The following is a 17,127-nucleotide window of genomic DNA, read 5'->3' as shown; positions in this document are numbered from 1 at the left end:
CCCATTGCCAGCAATTTTCGTGTTTTTTTTATTTTTATATTTTGAAAATTTTCATGAAAATAATTGATCAGAGTGTTTTTTAAAGACGCCGCACAAATCCGCCACCAGAGAGCAGCACATGATAGCTTGATCAGCTCCTGGTGTCACTGTTTACCTTCTTGAGCGATTAGACAAGGAAAACCATGAAAACGGATGTGACGTCCTCCCAGATTGTTTTGATCGTCAAAATTACGATCGCGAACACGACGGCGATGACTGATCGTCACCCAGACCATAGATTATAGAAGAGAAGCTGTCCGTTTGTCCGTTCTACCGTGTGAAAAAACGTTTGTTTACCTATTTTGGACGAAAATGACCGGGGGAAAATAATCAAAAACCGGAAACGGAACCCAGGCCATGAAACCGGATGCAGATATGGGTGAAGTAAGTGGAACTCGAGAATAACATTGAATTTTAAGCAGCATAGCGCGATCAGAGATTAAACAATGAACGCAAATCCAACGCGTCTAACGCGTCAATGGCGTGGGTGGATTAAGTAGTAATTGACGCGTTTTCGAGTCAATGGCGTTTACAGAGTTAAAGTACCAAAAGGAAAAGTAGTTGTGCAGAAAGTCCCATTTCAAGTTTTGAAAATGTATACAAATCTTTTGATAATAGCAGATCTACAAGCCCACAACGCGATTGGCTATTTTCAAATAGCCAGAGTATACGTATATAGGGCTGAAGTGGTTAATGTATGTTTTGTAATAATAATAAAAATCTACAAAGTAATTAGTAACTAACATTTTCAAATAATTGTAGTGGAATATAAGCGTAATATTTGCCTCTGAGATGTAGTAGAGTAGAAGTAATTGAAATCAGGAAATACTGCAAAAACTGTACAGTACTTGAGTAAACATACTTTCCACCACTGGCTGAAACACAGCACACATTCACACTAGGGCTGGAACTATCCATTATTCTCTTAGCGATTATTCTATCGATTCCTTTTTTGATAATCGAGAGCACGTTTTTTATTTATTTATATATATATATATATGTAAATACATATCAACAAAATTGAGTAACCACTTAAGTGTTATTTTAAACCTCGTCGCACAACTGTGTCATGCAAAAATAGTGAATATAGCTGATCTACAAGCTCACAACACACTGCATCACGCCCCGTTGTGAGCTTGTAGATCATCTATTTTCACTATTTTTTAAACGTTTTGCCTATAATTACATGCCCAAAATAGGGATCGATTATTAATTGATTCTTTTATTAAATTACTGATTGATTATTTTTTGTAATCAATTATATCAAATAGTTCGGTTAACAATTATCCATTGCTTTACTGTGAGTGAAAAGGTTGGGATTGTGTCTTGCTCAAGGGCCATGTCCACAGACATCCTGTCTGTGGCTCTTCACAGATACTGGTTATTTGTGGGCATTGAAAACGTTATCCACTTTCAACCTGGAATCCCTATTTTGGGCAGATTTTTCTTTTTTTCAAAAACTTTAAAAAAATATCAGATCTACCAGCTCACGTGTCGCATAGGCTATTTTTGATATTTCTTAAGTAGGGCTTCTGTGCCAGCAGCAGGCAGGGGTTCAGTGTCATTGCTCAAGAACACAGCAATATCTATATTTGTGTTTGTAATGTGTTTGTCACGTGTTTGTCAGTTGCATGTTAGGTTTCGCTTTTGCTTTGCATAGGTTTCGCTTTCGCTTTGCATGCTGCAGTTAGGTTTCGCTTTCGTTTTGCGCGTTGTACAGTACAGTACAGTACAGTACAGTACAGTACAGACCGTACAGTACAGTACAGTACAGTACAGTACAGTACAGTACAGTACAATACAGTACAGTACAGACCGTACAGTACAGTACAATACAGTACAGTACAGACCGTACAGTACAGTACAGACCGTACAGTACAGTACAGACCGTACAGTACAGTACAGTACAGTACAGACCGTACAGTACAGTACAGACCGTACAGTACAGTACAGTACAGACTGTACAGTACAGTACAGTACAGACCGTACAGTACAGTACAATACAGTACAGTACAGACCGTACAGTACAGTACAGTACAGACCAGACCAGACAGTACAGTACAGTACAGTACAGACCGTACAGTACAGTACAGTACAGTACAGTACAGACCGTACAGTACAGTACAGTACAGACCGTACAGTACAGTACAGACCGTACAGTACATACAGTACAGTACAGACCGTACAGTACAGTACAGTACAGTACAGTACAGACCGTACAGTACAGTACAGTACTTTTTTTTTTTTATCCCATGATTTTGTACCCCCAAACGACATTTGCTTTGGGGGGGTTAGGGGGGGGTACTAGAATTCTTCTAGTATTATACAATTGAGAAGGCCTCTGCATACAAATACCTCTGTATCTGGCTTGATGAGACTGACATTTCAATTCCATGTTGATGATCTTGTCTCCAAACTGAGACAAAAAATGTGATTTCTTTGCAGAAATAAATCAAATGTTCCTGTATCCAGCACAAAAAAAAATGAAAAGAAAAACGATCATTGAATCCACTTTCCTCTCAGTCTTACATTATGAGGATGTTATTTATAGGATTGCTGCTCCTTCAATTTTAACCCATTAAAACCGGGAAAGCATCTGTGTCATTTTAGATTTTTGCGTTGGCTATTCAAAAATAGCAGATCTCACAGCGCATCACTTGCTGCTTGTACATAGATGCTATTTTTTTTTACATTTTTGAAACATCTTGAAGGTGTGAGAACTACTGGTTTATTGTAGGCGTTTGTAGAATCTGCCTCAGGTTTTAATGGGTTAAAGCGCCTTGACACTGTTTATCACTCTGCCTTATGATGGATCACTGGTGATAGTTATGGCACCCATCATCACTGTACACTTAATGTGAATGCAGGTTTATCCTCTCTGACAGAGAGGCCTGATAACGGAAGTTACGAATGTAACTATGGTTCTATGAATTCCTGGATGACTGCCAGTAGGCAGTTACAGTAGTGAATAATGCCTCTCGCGCTCCGCGCAGGTCGAGTATTTATATAAACAAAGTCATGTGACGCGTAGGCTACCTGTGCGTCCGCCGTCCCGGCTACATAAGCACATGATAGCCTGCGCGCGGCCTCTAAGAATCTTCTCGCCCTGAAAGATTCCGAGTGACCAGTATTACTGGCAGTCATCCAGGAATTCATAGAACCATAGTTACATTCGTAACTTCCGTTCTATTTCATTCCCTCCTGACTGCCAGTAGGCAGTTACAGTAGTGGATGACTTATACCACAAGTGTCACGAGGAATTGCACCCACCTCCTAGTCTGCCGTAGCAGCCAGCGGCAGGATAGCTGACGCCAGTGAGGATCCAGAGGCCACGTCAAGGCGATAGAACCTCGAGAATGTGCAAGGCGCTGTCCAAGATGCCGCCGCACAGACGTCCGTCAGTGACACCCCCTTCATCGCCGCCCAGGACGTGGCTACGCCCCTGGTAGAATGGCAGATGACATTTGAAGGGGCAGGTTTACCGGCTACTTCATAAGCCTTTTTAATTGTGTCAACTACCCAGTGGGATAGCCGCTGTTTAGACAGTGCACATCCCCTATTCTTTCCGCCGTAGCAGACAAATAGCTGCTCTGAGCGTCTAATACTCTGCGTTGCCTGAATATACAGTCGCAACGCACGGACTGGACACAGTAAGTGGGCCCTTTCCTCCACCCCGGATGTAAACGGGGGAGGATGGAACGCCGCCAACTCTATGGCCTGATTAGTATGATTGGGGGGCAATACTTTAGGTAGGAATGAGACATTCGGCCAAAGTGTAACCCCAGAGTCGTTCGCCTTCCAATGAAGGCATACTGGACTAATAGAAAGTGCGTGGAGCTCACTCACACGCTTGGCTGTCGTGACTGCTAACAGAAACGCAGTCTTAATGGATAAAGAGCTCAAGGACGACCCCGCCATAGGCTCAAAGGGCGCCCGGCTCAATGCCTGCAGGACCAGAGGCAGGTCCCAAGTTGCAGCACGCCCCACCCTAGGGGGGCGTAACCTCTTGGCACCACGCAGAAACTGTGTCACCCAGTAATGCGCACCAACTGACCTGCCATCAATATGGCTATGATTAAAGGATATAGCGGCCGTGTGTACCCTCAACGTGGAGGCCGCACGGCCGGCATCAAGTAGACACTGTAAATAATGTAATACATGTTGTACAGGGCAAGAGACTGGGTCTAGACCCCTGTCGCTGCACCATGATGAGAACGCAGCCCAGCAATTAGAGTACACCAACCTTGTGGAAGGGGCTCTTGCATTCCGCAAAGTCTCACATATTGAGGGGTCAAGCACACTCAAGAGTGACTGATCCCTCTCAATGGCCATACCCAAGCTGAAGGAGGCTCGGTGATGGATGCCATACCTTCCCGTCCAGCTGGGACAGGAGGTCCATCCTCACTGGAAGCTGCCAAGGATCCCCGTCCAATAGACTGAGGAGCGTTGAATACCATATTCTCGAGGGCCACTTGGGGGCCACCATGAGAACTCTGTGATCTGACAATCTCACCCTGTGAAGCACAGGCAACAACAGGGGGATTGGAGGAAACGCATACAGGAGCGCCCTCGGCCAGATGTTGGCGAGAGCGTCCATCCCAAGCGGGGCACTGGACTCTGCCAGGCTGAACCACAGAGGACAATGAGTTGTGCCCTTTGAGGCAAACAGATCTACACGGGCTACCCCGTACCGATCCCAAATCAGCTGTACCACCTGGGGGTGCAATCTCCACTCCCCAGAGGGCAGTCTCTGGCGAGACAGATAATCTGCCACAGAGTTTACTCTGCCTGGCAGGTGCATTGCCCTCATCGAGGAAAATAGAGGATAAGCCCATGTCCACAGTCGCTGGGCTTCCCTCAGGGACTCCAGAGACCTGGTCCCTCCTAGATGGTTGACATGAAACACCACTGAGGTGCTGTCTGTCCGAATGAGCACATGCTTCCCCCTGAGAAAGGGTAAGAAGTGCTTCAGCGCCAAGGAAACAGTCCGGAGTTCTAGCACATTGATATGGCGTCCTCTCCACCGAGAGCACCATACCCCCTGGACTGACCTCTTCTGCCATACCGCGCCCCAACCTTGAAGCGAGGCATCTGTTGTCACTACCTCTCGTCTCGCCGGGACTGAGCCGAGAGGAACCCCATGCAGCAGGAATGCATTGTCCCGCCACCGGCGGAGATAACCAAGGCACCTGCGAGTGACTTTGACCTTGACCCCCCTGTGTAGGCAGGGGTCCATGCGAAGGCCATTGAACCACCTCTGTAGTGGGCGTAGATGTAACAGCCCCAGAGGAGTGATCGCTGAGACTGAGGTCAGCATGCCAAGCAGTCTGAGCCATGTTAGGACAGTCAACATTGCCCCCAGGCGGAAAGACCGCAGGAGGTTGTGTATCTTCTCTACCCTCTGTGTAGTCGGTCGTGCCTGCATCGATACCGATGCTAGGGACATGCCGATGAAGGTGGTCTGTTGTGTCGGAACCAACGAGCTCTTCTCGAGGTTCACCGACATGCCCAGTGCCTCGATGTGAGCGAGGACCCTGGATGTCACCTGTTCCGCCTCCCTGAAAGAGGGGGCGCAGATGAGCCAATCGTCGAGGTAGGGAAGTATCTTCACTCCTGACAGGCATAGCGATGTTAAGGCTGCCCTCATACACCTTGTGAAGATGCGGGGAGCTAGAGACAGGCCGAACGGCAGAACGGCAAACTGGTAGACTTGGCCTTGAAAGGCAAAGCGGAGGTATTTTCTGTGCTCTGGGTGTATAGGCACATGAAAATACGCGTCCCTCAGATCTATTGAGGTGAACCACTCCCCCTGTGTGATCGTCTGCAGGACGTCGACTGTGCGAAGCATCCGAAACGGAAGGACCTTGAGGTACACGTTCAACCTTCTTAGGTCTAGTATAGGCCTGAGAGACCCGTCTTTCTTTGGGATGAGAAAGTAAGTTGAGTAGAACCCCTCGTTCTGTGAACGTGGGTGAACTACTGTTATGGCTCGTTTGTCCAAGAGCTTGGCCACCTCTTGGGCCAAACACTGGGCCTTCACGGGGTCTGTGACCGAGGTCACCCTGACCCCTGAAGGTGGTGGGGGTCGGCGGCGGAACTGCAACCTGTAACCTTGAGACATTGTTGTCAAGACCCATGCGTCCTTGGCATGGTCTGCCCAATAATTCAGGTGCTGCTGTGAAAATCTTCCAGCCGCCGGCCCCCGACCCTCAGGCTGTGCCTGGAGGGTTATTTGGGGGCTTGGGGGGGCGCTGGTTATGCCATTGCCCACGCTGGGGCTGGCGAGGTGGGCGCCGCCCACCTCTGGACTGATGTTGCCATCTGCCTGCAGCCGCCTGGTCCCGTTGCCAGGGCTGCGGCTGAGGACTCAGGTAGCCCGAGCGTCGCGGGTCCCGCGCGCCACGTGGCTTAGAGGTTCGAACGGGGGGGGGCATCATGCCTCTACCCCGTTGACCCCAGGCTTCTGAAGCCTGTCGTGACTGCCGCCTACGTTCTAGTGCTTTGTCTGCCTCTGGCCCAAACAACTGGCCCGGCACAACAGGGAGCTTCCGTAGCGCATTTCTGCATTCGTCAGACATAGGCGCCTGAGCAAGCCACACCTGACGTCGTGTCACGACCAGGGTGGACATCAAACGGCCAAGTTCACTTGACATTAAGCCGAAGGTCTCAAGAGCCACATCGTTAATGTCGCCCAACTCACTCCCTGGTTGCCCGCTCTCTAAGATCTTGGACTGGGCGAGGAGGAGCACAGAGAGAGAGTTTCCCATACGGGCCATGCAGGCAGCGGAATCATATGCCTTCGATAGAAGGCCATCAGTGACCCGGCACTGCGAGCTGGGACAGCGGGCTGTGTTCTTCAGAGCCTCATCCGGAGGGAGAACCAGCGCCGCAATGCACTGGTCCACAGGAGGTATGTGAACCAGTCCATGTTTTTCTGCCTCACTCATGGAGGCCAGGGCTCTTGCATCCTTGCCTCGGTGGGCAGGTGCGCCTGGATCAGCCCAACACTGCTTCAGCTGACTTAAGTAGTGAGGCGAGGGTGGGACAGCAAAGGGTGGAGCCGCAGCAACCCGTCGGAAGAACGGGTTACTCACAACCTGAGCGGCCGGTGGTTCATCCAAACCGACCTTAGCCAGGGCAGCACGCAGCGTTGCACGCAACGCGCAGGGCCCATCTCCTAGCTCAGTGCTTCCCGAGCTCCTGCGGGAAGTCTCTGAGCCATCCTCAGCCTGCAAACTCCCAGGCTGGGGAGTACCCTGAGACCCCCGTTCGGGGGAAGGGTCGTACCTGGGGCTATAACCCCCGTCATGGAACTCAGAGTCTGAAGCTCTAGTTGACAGGACGTCAGCATTGTCTTCCTCCGATTCCCAGGCCGCCTGGCGTGGGGGAGGTGCTAGAGGCAGGCGAGGCGGTGGCTGCACCATTGCCTTAAGGCGCTCTATTTCAGCTCGCAATTCGTCCATTTCATGGCGATATGGAGCCTTGTCAGCCCCCACCGACCTCTTCGGGGCAGGGTGACCGCGCTCGCCATGAGACCCGTGTTTGCGCTTCGCCTTCCCACCGGAAGGGACCCCAGAGGGTGGAAGGTCTCCCCTGTAAAGGAGGTTCTCCACCCCCTGCAGCCTGGCCTCTCTCACAGAGAGTGGCAGGATGCTACAATTCATGCATGCCTGGTCAGTCAGAGCTTCCTTGAGATGACCGATACCCAAGCATGATGGACACAATTCATGGCCGTCCTCGACCTGAAGGTGAACCTTACAGGACGAACACTCCATATCGAGTCAGTTGTGTAGCCAGGCAATACCAACGAGAGCTGTACAATTACCGAACGCGTTAGTAACCTCCAGCAACAATCACAAAGTGTAGCTAATCAGTCAGGCTAAAGTAGCTTGCTGTTAGCTCATCAGGCTAGGAAATCTGAACACTAACCAGAACGTCCAGCAGATTTGATATTCACCTTCAACAGTTTAGAACAGCTTAAATGTCAATCAGGTGTTTAACCAGGCAATCGTAGCGAGAACTGTGCAGCCACAGTACGCGTCAGGAACTTCCAGTAACTTTTAATTAATTGATTATTATTATTATTTTCAATCAATTAAATTTTTCAAATTAATTTAACTTTTTAATTAATTTAACCTTTAATTAATCAAACAAGCTATTATAGCCAGGTAAATCAGGCGAGTGCTGTGGGCAGCCCACAGCACGCGACCGACACCCAGTGTGGAGGATCACTCTCACAACACTCTGTGTAAGACAGTGTGTGTGTAGCTGGTGAACGAGCCACGCTCGAAAATCCTCCCGATAGATAAAGAAAAGAGAGGAGGAGATAGTTTGACAACCACAGCCTTAAGAGGGCAATAAATTGCGCTCTCGACAACTGTCACAGGCAGGATGTCAACTCACCAAACAACACGTAGTGTCTTTCTCTCTTTGGACCTGCAAAACAAAGAACCGATGCACGGATTCTTCAGAGCAATACTTACCCGCGATGCACGCCAGGTAGCGAGAAGTTCAAAGAGGCCGCGCGCAGGCTATCATGTGCTTATGTAGCCGGGACGGCGGACGCACAGGTAGCCTACGCGTCACATGACTTTGTTTATATAAATACTCGACCTGCGCGGAGCGCGAGAGGCATTATTCACTACTGTAACTGCCTACTGGCAGTCAGGAGGGAATGAAATAGAAATGCCACTGCAGGAAGGATCCCTCTCTATATTTGTCCTATGTTGACACAGAACTCTCTAGTCCGTATCAGACCCTCAGGTGACTTTTCAATGTTCAAGGCTCCTCGTGCTCAGTCAGATCTAGGCAAGACAGCCTTCTCTGCCAGTGCCCCATATAGAATGAGCTTCAAAAATCTTCCCTACTATCATTAGGTCAGTTCAGGGCAAAGGTATTTAACACTTTTATTTGAGATTGTATCTGTTTGAAGTAATTTATCTTTGAGCTGTTTTAGATATTGTTTTTTAAGTACTTTCTATGTTAACTCATTCACTGCCAGGCTTATTTCAAGCTTGTTGATCCATATGCCAAAGGCATTATGGATCAAACGGAGAAAAAAATGTCTCCGTTTACATTTTAACATTGAAGTGGATGGAGCATTAACTTTTTGAAAATAGTTTTCTCCTAGTTCCTTTGAGATTAAAAAGGAAAAAAAATAACCAAAAAAATAATAATAATTAGGCGACGTCATTGGCACTAATGGCACACTGAAAACGGCCGTCAAAAGACGTCATTGGCACTATATGAGTTAATACTGATTCATGCCTTTTACAAATATTGTTAATTTGACTGGAGACTCTACCAGGTAGAGTAGTATGTTTTTATTGTATTGTTACCTCCGCTACATTGAAAATGAGGGCCTGCCCCTCAATCATACTCTGAGTTTAAATAAAGGTTATGATAATGATGAGGATGATGATGATGATGATGATGATGATGATGATGGTGATGAAGGTGATGGATACATAGCTGTTGACGGAGCCAAGACATAAAATTGCTGTTGTAGGAATTGAACCTGTGAGCATTTGTTTACAGGGAGATCTTTCCGCCTTAAGCTAGATAGGGACTGGGGTCCATTCCCTGGAAAACTGGAAAAGGGGTGTGTATGTATTCTGCACCTTTGGCCTGGAATAGGTTGCAGAATTAGCTGTGTATAGGGTTGTAGTAGGCAACTGTAGATGGCATTTATAGGACTGACTGACACAGTGTGTGTGCGTGTATGTGTATGTGTGTGTGTGTGTGTGTGTGTGTGTGTGTGTGTGTGTGTGTGTGTGTGTGTGTGTGTGTGTGTGTGTGTGTGTGTGTGTGTGTGTGTGTGTGTGTGTGTGTGTGTGTGTGTGTGTGTGTGTGTCATGGGTTGCTGCAGAGAGCTTCCCCGTGGTATGACAGTAGGTAACAGCAGTGGAGGGTATTGGGTCCACTGGCAGAGGATATTGAATAAAATGTCCTGTGATCCCAGGTAGAGCTTTGCCTTGGGAGAATGTCTGGGACACCACAAACAGAGAGCCATTTATCTCTTCATAAAGTACCTCATGTTCCACCTTTAGGGCACGGTCACACCGCACTTTTTGCGAACGCGGGAGGAGGCGCGGCGAAGCCGCGCCTCCGACCAAGTGGAGCTTACTATGTAACCCTGCTTGGGTTGTGTCTCTGTGTCTCTGTGTCTCCGTGTGCACTGCCTGTGTGCACTGCCTGTGTGCAGCTCCTCTGAGATAAGTAAATGTCCAATTTAGACGTACCATACATCAAATGAAAGGTCTTTGAAAACTGAACACACCTGTCAAGGTTGCGTTTAAGCCCGCCCCTTCCCCCGGAAGCCACGCCCCGGAGAAGGCTCCTAAAAACTCCCCATTGAAACCCCATGTTAAATGAAAAGTGCCCGAATCGCTCCCAAACTTTTTCTACCCCCCCTAAGTGGGGGTCTACGAACAAATACATCGGGCTCGGATTTTGGCTCCGCCCCCCGGAAGTGGGTGAAACAGGCACTTCAAACACTTTGTTGAATTGTTCAAAAACATTCCAAGTTTTTTTTTTGTGAATTTGTATTTTTCTAAGATGCTCCTTTTAACGCAGATTTTTTTTTAAAAATTTTTTATTTTTTTTATTGGTTACTTTTTTTTAAATATTTTTTTTCATTCTTTTTTTTCTTTTTTTGCGTTCGCTTACCGCGTTCGCGCGTCTTACTTGTATTTTACCTATGGGGCAGAATCTGCCAATGCTTTGTCAATGCAAATGCGTGGATTCATGGTCTTGCGCATCTTTCCGCGTGTTGCGCACATCCTAAGTTTATGTGCTCTATACGCCTGCTGGTACATGCCATACAATACTGGCTGCAAAAAACTGACGGCCGTGCACAACCTGAGTTTAACAGTGGGCAACCATATTTTGGTGTGACCGTGCCCTTACCCCTGAATCAGACCCCCTTTTCCTGTCCAATCTTAATATGACCTAACCTTGAAGTAAAACATTTTCTCCTTAGTTTTTGCCTTGTCCTGGCATTACAGTAGATCAAAAATGTTGTGCACATGTAAAGCTTCTCTCGTTAACAATGTCGGCTAAATACCTAGAAAGTCAAAGAGAAAGAACTATACATAGACAGACACACAAGAGATAGTCAGATAGACAAACAGGGATACGCGTGCACACACACACACACACACACACACACACAGTCAGATAGACATGTGTCAGTAACAAGATCACATTTTGTGACGTTGCTCTTGTTCCAACATCATGTAAATGTGTTCCATTTTGGATAGAAACAACCACAGACAGAAAGATGGCTGGATAGATAGATACTGATCAGTAGAGCTTACATTACTAATGCTGTCCACCAGTTTGGGAAGAGAAAGAGAAGGGAAAAAGAGAGAATTTTGCATGTACCTCAGAGTTTGCGGAGGAAGAGGAGTTGGCTCTTTTCGGACATAGTTTGGGTCTGGAAAACAAAGACGCAATGCATGTTAAGAATCACTGACATGTCTGAAAACCAACTTTAATCAATGTCCTGGAACGGCTTTCGCCCTTTCATTTTTGACAGGGTTTTCTTAAAAGCAGTGTTTTCTCAAAAGTATGGCCCCCCTTCCCCTGTTTGGAAGTGGACCAAAAATGTAAAAGTGGACATTGTCCCTTACAACATGTGTACACTCTTGAGTTAAATTAACACTGAGTATTTTGAAGTGTAGTTTATCCAGAGATAAAGATGGTCTCAAATGAAGGTATGTGGCTAATGCATATCAAACTGGGGACCTTGAAAGGAAAAAAGGTTGAGAAATCACTACTCCAGGGCGTTCAGATCTTTGCTGTTGTCATCTTTTCCATCTTCTTAAAACATTTACAGTAAAGATTAAAGATAAAAAAAAGAGAGAAAGTAGGTATCGTAGAATTAGAATGGTGTTTTTCCACTTTTCTTTTCATTGTAAATCAACAGTTGAAAATGAACATGGCAAGTTAGTCACAAATCTTGGGAGATATCGCTTGGCCCTCAAGGTTAGCTGTTCCACGAGTAGTTCTATGAACTCATAACAGTAATGGCCAGTAATTTGAAGAGGGAAAAAAAACAATCTAAACAGCTATTAAAGGACTTTTTGGTGCTACATTCCCTGGCTTACAAATGACTTGTGTTGTTGTTCTTGCTAATTGCACTTTCATTTTATTGAACATGTGTTTCCAATTTCCCCGTCATTAAAAGTGAGAAGCGGAGGAGTTATTGTGCTCGACAGATGAGTATGAGACATTGAATGTCAGTTGACCGTGGCGACTGCAGTAGACTGAGATGTTGTAAATCGTATTATGATACATGGAATGAATTATGTAATATGAACAAGTAAAACATATACTCATTTCAAATTAATATAAATCATACACATATGTATCCCCAAACATGCACGCACGCACGCGCGCGCGCACACCATGTTCTAATTCGATGAGCAATTCCACCAATGTGGCCCATGAATCTCCCTTGACCTTAAAATGTGTCGGGAACCGTAAAGTAAAATAGTAATATTGTCAGAACAGATCGTATTACAATTACAAACCCTCTGACTGACTGTGTGAGTTGTCCCCAGGGGGGGGACATGTGGGAACACCTTTTGATGTGGCGAACTCAATGGTCTAAAACCAAACCGATTAGTATCTTTATAGAGCTCAGAGGACACATTCAGTTTTCCCTTCTCTTTGTCCCCTTCTCATTCATTCTCCTCCCGTTCACTTTTCACGGGGCTTCTCTCTGTTCTTTTGGGCTGGAATTGATGCCAGGTGCTGTACCTCCTACGCCCCGCTGTCCTCACTGAGAGTTCTCCACATCAAGGAGGCCGCGCGGTCGCGGCCAAACCCAATTAACCATCAAGGGACACCACATCAGGACAGAGGCTTCCAGCTGAGTCAACAAGACACATTGCTCTCTCTGTGTGTGTGTGTGTGTGTGTGTGTGTGTGTGTGTGTGTGTGTGTGTGTGTGTGTGTGTGTGTGTGTGTGTGTGTGTGTGTGTGTGTGTGTGTGTGTGTGTGTGTGTGTGTGTGTGTGTTCATTTGCGCTGTTGGTCGAGTTAAGTGTGTGTGTGTGAGTGACAGAGAGAGAGTGGTAGTAATTGAGTGGTACACAGCTCTAATTTGTACGTACTGTAGTTGTGGGCGGATTTGTGTGTGTGTGTGTGTGTGTGTGTGTGTGTGTGTGTGTGTGTGTGTGTGTGTGTGTGTGTGTGTGTGTGTGTGTGTGTGTGCGCTTCAGCCTACTGTATGTCGGAATGCTTTATATATGCGTGTATTTAAAAAAAAGCATCGGAGTGACTGATGGTACAGTGTGTGTAGTGTTAAGTGACAGAGTTACTGTAACTCTTTCTCATTCATGGGAGAGTCTTGTCAGTTCTCTGGGGAAGCTGTTTGTGATGACTGACTCCACTATAAAGGGAGCATTGGATTTCACAAACAGTGCAGGGAATCTAGATCTAATCTAGATAATCTTTGAGGAAACCCCATCAAATACTTTAATTAGTGATGTATCACTTTCAATCGTTGTGTGATCCACTGCTGTTGCCTTTTAACCCTATATCCCAGTAGCTTTTACCTGGTTTTCGCATTGAACATGAAGATACAGTAGGAGGACCCAATGCATTAAATAGTTAGATAGCCCCCTTTCCAAGCAGCTTAAGTACCACACCACACTACACCACACCACACCGTTTCCATTACACAAAAGTACCCCCGCTCAAATCCACAGGTATGAGTAGCAGACTCCGGTCATTGACACTCATTTGTAATGTAAACATAGGTGGAGGTCATTGCTTTTTGTCTAACAATGTAATGTAGGTGAGTGGCCAACTGTCCTGTATACAAATGCAAATCACCTGTGCACGTGCGGGTGAACCATTTGGTTCGTTATGAACCAAATGGATCCTTATAACTGTGATTATAATACAATATAAATTATAATTATTATATTATATTACTATGATAATTATAATACACTATAATGGATTATAACTGATTATAATACAATATAAATTATTATAATTTATTACAACTATGATAATTATAACACACTATAATAGATTACAACTGTGATCATAATACACTATAAAGTAGTATAATGTTTTACAACTATGATACTTATAATACACTATAATGGATTATAACTGATTATAATACAATATAAATTATTATAATTTATTACAACTATGATAATTATAACACACTAGAATAGATTTTAACTGTGATTTTAATAATCTATAAAGTATTATAATGTTTTACAACTATATCCTGTTCTAAATAAAAAGTCGGTGAGTGATCAGTCATTATTAAGTGTTTGGCCCCGCTTGGCCTAGCTCAGACCTACCCAGGACTGGGTACTTTTTAGGCACCAGTTTAGTACCACTTACACACCACTCTACCCACTTCATTGTAGTGGAAACCGAGGCACAAGTGGGCGGTGTGGTGTAAGGTGAGGCCATGCATATGGAAAGGCGCCTTTAGTTACTTTACTTGGGCCAAGGGAGAGTTCAGGCCGCCCAGGAAGATTTTTCTGTTTTTTTGGCTTTTTTTTTTGTGAATTACGCCAAAAACAGTGTCATATTGGTAAGAATAATTTTCTCAAACACGCAGCCCTTCCTAATCTTACCTGAAGATTATGCAGAGGGCACTGGTGAGTATCATAGCGAAGAAGGCAGCTCCGCTCACAGCAGCGAGGAGAGAATCCACCTTGCTGGCCGTGAGGGCATGGGCACGCCTTTCTTCTCCGCCCGGCTCAGTGCGGTTATGGTAGTGGAAAAGCAGGGCAAAGCCACGGCCCCAATGGGTAGTTGTAATGAGCTCCATGATTACCTCCACCATCTCCTGGCTGGAGCCAAACACCAGCTGGCTACTGGGGGGGCGGTTGGAGCCACAGAACCTGGAGGAGAAGGTGATGAGGTCCGAGATGTAGAGGACATCATGAGGGCAGGCATCCAGCACCGACTGCTGGGTTTCAGGGCTTGGGGTCATGACTGGAGTATCTGTGGGTAGTCGCAGAACTGGAGTGGTCTCATCCACAGCTGCACCAGGGTGCTGGTTGGGGTTAGGTTTGGGGTCAGGGTCTGCCCTGGGAGCAGAGGAGGAGACAGAGTTGGTGGCCTTGTCTCCTGGAGGCTGGGCTCCAGGGAGGAGGAGCAGAGGAGGTGGAGGAGCAGAGTTCAGGTCAGAGGAAGCGTCCACGGATCTTTTTGCAGAGTTGGAAACTTTGGCGATCTCCATCTTTGTGGATTGTTCTTGGACCACCACTTGCTTGACCTCACCACTTTGGGAGGACTGCAGGATCTTTGGAGCATCCCCTGCACTCAGAGAGTCTTTGGCCACAGATGAGTTTTCATTCACTGATAAATCACCAGCTGTGAAAGTCCCCTCCTCATCTGCCATGTCTTCTTCGAAGTCTGAGAAGGCAACGTATTGAGCAGCAGCAGGGTCATGGCTCTCAAAGACATCAAAGTCAAAAATCTCCAAGATGAGCTGGTGATCAACAGGCACAAAGAACTGCCACACACAGTGAGTCCCAGAAGAGTAGTTGTAAGGGAAGCCAGGGGACAGGATAAGACCTTGGACATCCACTACGTCTACCTTCGCACCACAGTCAAAATAGACCTGCAATAGAAGTTAGGTCAGAAATGTGAAAAGTTAGTTAGTAAAAAAGAAGGGGGAAAAAATTTGTGTGCGCTCAGGTTAAATGTTCTTTTTTCTGTGTATGTGTTAACAGGTTGCTGTATTATTTCATCAATTGGGCTATGAAATGATGGTGAAACCACTGTAATGAGGCTGTCTGTTTATCTACTTTATTGTATACTACGTCACTCTGTTCGCAATGACTCAATACACGGTAGCATCACCAAATCCCAACAGAAGGCCATGAAACTTCACAATATTACTGTAAATAGATCTATAGCTCAATGTCTGACATGGCACAATTTGGTAGTCAAGGTCATCTATTGATTCATACTGGGTAACTTCGTTTAATTGTAACTTTTTCAATTAAACAAGTTATTTTTGTTTTAATCTTTCACTGGTATATTTTTTCACAATAAACATTCCACATGAGTGTGGTTTTGAAAACTTCTCTAAACAATATTACAAATTTTTATTTGCGAGTGTCTGCCCCAGATACGAAATGTACTGGAAATGTATTCATTTATGTATTTTCCACTTTTTTCCAACTTGTTTTTGCATTATATCCTCGGGTGTATATAGGACCCTGCAGCATTCCTTTTTGAGCAGTACTTAATCCATACAAATGCTGTTATGAAAACGGAGCTACCAGAGGTGTCACCAAGAAGACTACCAAAATGAATGTTACACAGTATGACTTTAACATAAATGTATCATAAAATATCCGAACAGGTTGCATTTGAAAGCTTTTCTCAAGCCATTTATTCAGACATTGAGGTGATCTGGCAATGAGCCACACGGTCTAACTATGCAGTACACTACATTATGTTGCCCTTGTTATTTGTATGGCATTTTTAGAGCTTGCCTGAAAGGGCAGCTCTAGTGTAGAGCCCTGAAAGGAAACTCTGTGGCGTCTCTCTCTCCCAGTGATGGGATGTTGGTTACACTGCATTTCCATGGACTGCAGAGATTTCAGGGGAACTGACTGAATGGGCCATGGGCACTATCTCTGGGGACCAGCCTTTGCCAAACAATCAGAGAAATGTATTCCTGAAAATCAAACTGATCAGAATAGAGTGTTGTCCAACCAGTATTGAAGCTTCTGTGAATGGACGCACCATGGCGGAAAGCAGCCCAGCGTTTCCATTCCAGCCGTAAAAATGTTAATTCAATTTATAAAGCTGCTGTGAGTGAGAATTTCAAGATGCGCCGCCAGCGACATAGCAATAATAATAATTTGGTCCCCAGTTTTTTCACTGTATATTTGCACATACGTGAAATTTGTCCTCTGCATTTACCCATCCTATAACCTCTAAGAGCACTGAACGCCATTAGTACGGCACTCGGGGAGGGGTTATGGGTATGTGTCTTGCTCAGGGACACTTAGACACAATGCACAATGATCAACAACAGTACTACAGCGCTAATGTTTAGTTTAATTATTAAGGGTGCTGTAAGTGAT

General features: G+C 45.7%; 1 protein-coding gene across 2 annotated transcripts in view; it reads right to left on the bottom strand.

The window, feature by feature from the left end:
* The window catches only part of LOC308088030 (uncharacterized protein), a 44,248-nt gene that overhangs the window by 13,977 nt on the left and 13,144 nt on the right, over positions 1–17,127 (bottom strand). For both annotated transcript variants that reach the window (XM_080432365.1, XM_080432364.1), the window contains exons 2-3: positions 14,653–15,647; positions 11,425–11,476 (exon numbers count right to left, since the gene is read on the bottom strand). In XM_080432365.1, the coding sequence (XP_080288491.1) occupies positions 11,425–11,476; positions 14,653–15,647 (1,047 nt within the window). The remainder of the gene's footprint in view (positions 1–11,424; positions 11,477–14,652; positions 15,648–17,127) is intronic.

Source organism: Gymnoscopelus braueri (assembly GCF_963280865.1).
Source record: "Gymnoscopelus braueri genome assembly, chromosome: 7".
NCBI lineage: Eukaryota > Metazoa > Chordata > Actinopteri > Myctophiformes > Myctophidae > Gymnoscopelus > Gymnoscopelus braueri.
The sequence above is the reverse complement of the archived record's forward strand: the minus strand, read 5'-3'. Positions and strand labels throughout refer to the sequence as shown.